This window comes from Pteropus alecto, unplaced genomic scaffold (genome assembly GCF_000325575.1).
Source record: "Pteropus alecto unplaced genomic scaffold, ASM32557v1 scaffold74, whole genome shotgun sequence".
In the NCBI taxonomy this organism is placed as follows: domain Eukaryota; kingdom Metazoa; phylum Chordata; class Mammalia; order Chiroptera; family Pteropodidae; genus Pteropus; species Pteropus alecto.
In genome coordinates this window covers 1,467,056-1,470,320 of record NW_006436291.1, presented here as the reverse complement: position 1 = coordinate 1,470,320, position 3,265 = coordinate 1,467,056, and the positions used below count along the sequence as shown (strand labels likewise).

Here is a 3,265-nt window from a genome sequence, read left to right as displayed (position 1 = left end):
GCCCGAGCGTGCCGGGCGTGGGCAGCGCTCACGTTCAGAGCCCACCCGCGGCGGGGGACGGGGACTTCCTGTTCGTGGGCCGGCACCGCCGGGGTCCCGGCCCTTCCGGGGACGCCACGAGGACGCCCGCAGCGACGCCGAGGCCGTGTCGGGGCGGATGGGACTCCGAACGGGCCAGCGCTCACGGGTCAGTGCTCAGGGGCGCACAGGGTCCTCGCTTTGCAGGCCCCCTCCCAGGACCAGGCTGTTCTCTCGACGGTGTCACCGCCAGGTGACACGGCGCTCCAGCGTCGGTGGCCTGGGAGCCAGCCCCCTGCTCAGCCTCTTACTGGCCGCGGCCCCCCGGGCAGGTTTCCCCCAGGCCTCAGTGTCCTGGGCGGTGAAATGGGTGACAGCAGCGTCCACCCCAGGGTCGAGAGGGTTAAACGAACGGACGCCTGCGTGAGGAGCGCGCGACCTCCCTCGAGGGTGTCCGGTGCGGGGCAGGGTGCCCGCGTGGCGTTCAGGAACGAACGCTCGCCGACCCCAGTGCGGTGGAACTTTGCTGACGAAAGTGAATTAGACGCAGGTGCTACTCTGAGTGGGACAGCGGCCGAGGTGGACATCTGGTGACATGGGGGTTTCGTGCCTTTGCTGAAAACAGGAAGGGTGACAGTTGCTGTCTTACTTGTAGAGGGCCGTGGAGGTGAGAAGTTAAAAGTGTTAACCAAAACAGCTCCTTGACATTTCAAGGTTACAAGGCAAGTTTTTTTTTCTCTACAAAAAACAAAAGAGATGGGAATGACGTTTACGCATTGATGAAAGGTGGGTTCTGATTCATCCAGCGCTCCACACATCTTAAGTCAGAGTAATTACGGAGTCACCAGAGGTGGCCTCTCAGAATGAGCCGGGCTTGCGTGGACCTGCCCTCAGTAAATGAACTTACCATCATCTGGAAGTCTAGTTTGCTCTTCGTGTATTTGACATTTTTGTTTTTCCGTTTCATTGTTTAGACATAAAAGTCCTTAAAATACCACAGCCAGAAAACTTTCAATGTAATTACCATTTGGATGTGTTCTTGCCTCTGGCCTGTGCTTGAGATGATGCGGAAAACAGTGATAGTTTACATGGGCGCGGTGGAAATGACGCCTGCCTTCGGGGAGGGAGTGCATCGCTGCAGACATTTGTTAATGTAATCATTTCAAGTCTGCTTTCCAAATCTTCACTTCTCACTTTTAAAATTTTACATGAAATGAAATTTTTTTCTTTGCTTAACTCATTTAGTCCCACGAGCTGGGCTGTATGGTGGAGATATTAGTACCTGTTTGCAGAGTGATTAAGGTCTTGCCCATTTGTAAAATATTTAATAGAGTCTAGTATGTGATAGTGTTTAATGAGTGGTAGCTAGTATTATCTTCAGGTGAATAACTGCAGGAGCAGAGTACCTGTAATAGTAGAGAAACAGCCATTTATTGAGCACTAATTACTGATGAAGACCTGAGGTTCATTACATTGTCTAAAATCACATTAGTCAGGATTTGAACCTGGCCTTTCTCTAAAGATTTTCCTTAAACAGTGCACCCTGCATTTCGGGCTATCCACGAAGATGGAGAGAATGCTGTTGCATCTAATCGAAGAGAGGATGATGGCGTTTATGTTTGTTTCAGGTTTATGTCCCTGTGATATTAGGTATAATGTACTTAATTGGGAAGTGGAAGTTAAACCCCTAAATATGAGAATATGGTGGCTGGTTTAAAATAAGTTAACATGTGTGTCATTCTTCAGTATTTTCATAGTGCTTTTATGTCTTTGTTTATCTTCCCGACATCCCAGGGTGTTAGTTATTGCTATTGGAAGTTAAGAGAAGTTAAACTATTCTTCAAAGCCACTTTATTGTAATGAAATTTAAGTTGTATGTGTGTACTTTTAATTTTCTTTCTTGCATGTCATACTGTTAAAAAGTTTGGTAACCTGTTTTAATTTTTAAAAAATGTAATTGTGAGCATTTTCCCATGTCATTAAAAATTCTTCGACATGTGATTTTTAATGGCTTTATAATATTTTATGTGACTATTAAACGATATCGTTGAACAACATTTTTATAGTTATTTGCTATGGAAAATAGTGGGAAAGTATCTATACACATCAACCTTTGTCTCTACCTTTTTAGGATAGATACTTGAAAGTGTGTAAGAAATTTCTGGCTGGTTTCAATCTAATGTTAACCAGCAGAATATGAAAGTACTTGTCTCAAACTTTATAAAAATTAAGATATTAACTTATATACTATAATAAAACACACAGATCTTAATTGTTAGGTGTGATGAATTTTAACAATTGTATACGCACAAGTAACCAACATTTAAAACAAGGATAGACGCCCGGAAGGTTCTTTAGCCCTTTCCAACCATCCCCACCACGGATCTGCTTTCTGTCACTGTAGACTCGTTTTACCTCTTCTTGGGCTTGATATAAATGGAGTCACACAGCTCCTGGTTTTCTGTCTGTCGTGCTTTGCTCGGTATGTTTTTAAGATTCATCCACGTTGCACGTATCTATAGTTGACTCTTTTTATGGCCGAGTAGTATTCCGCTGTATGAATGTACAACAGTTTCTCTAGTTTGTGGACATTGGGTTATTTCAGGATTTGGCCATTGTGTCTGAGGCTGCTGTAAACATCCCGCGCAAGTCCTTTGGGGGCCTGTTGTCCTTCTCACCATGACTTAGCCTCGGGGACCCCTGCCGGCTCTGCAGGGGCACTGTGAGGTGAGGCTGGCCTAGACAAAGGCTCCCGCAGGAGGGCTTCAAGGGCCGGGGGGATCACTGTGGTCTGCGTGCCACCAGCCAGAACTCAGATGCGGGGCCCCAGCCAGCTGCAAGGAAGACTGGGAAAGGTAGACTAGCGGTCCGCCCTACAGGAAGAGGAGACAGTGCTGCATGGCCCCTGCCTCCCCGCCCACCAGACGCACGTGTCTGCCATAGACGCTGAGGCTCCTGATCCAGCGGGGACAGTCCCTCTTCTCAAGGTGGATTCTCCACTCTAGGTTTCCCCTGCCCTGCCCCCACCGAGGCCTTGCATCCCCAACCGTCTCTCCGGCGTCTTCAGCCTCTCTGTCCATTGGCACTGTTCCCTCACAAACTATCCAGACTTTCTCATGTTAAAAAAAAAGCCCATTCCTTGATCCTGTCTTTTCCTCTGCTTGGTTCCCTCTGTTTACGGCCAAATCTCTTTTGGAAGAGTTGGTTTCTCGCCGTCTCTCCTTCCTCATCTTCAGTTCGGCTCTCC

At 47.6% G+C, this 3,265-nt stretch overlaps 1 protein-coding gene across 1 annotated transcript in view; it reads left to right on the top strand.

The window, feature by feature from the left end:
• Positions 1-5: 5 nt before the first annotated feature.
• Positions 6-3,265, top strand: part of GLRX3 (glutaredoxin 3) — a gene marked incomplete at its 5' end in the record, with an annotated part of 28,084 nt that continues 24,824 nt past the window's right edge. The window contains one exon of the mRNA XM_006912854.3: positions 6-187. Within this exon, the coding sequence (XP_006912916.2) occupies positions 6-187 (182 nt within the window). The remainder of the gene's footprint in view (positions 188-3,265) is intronic.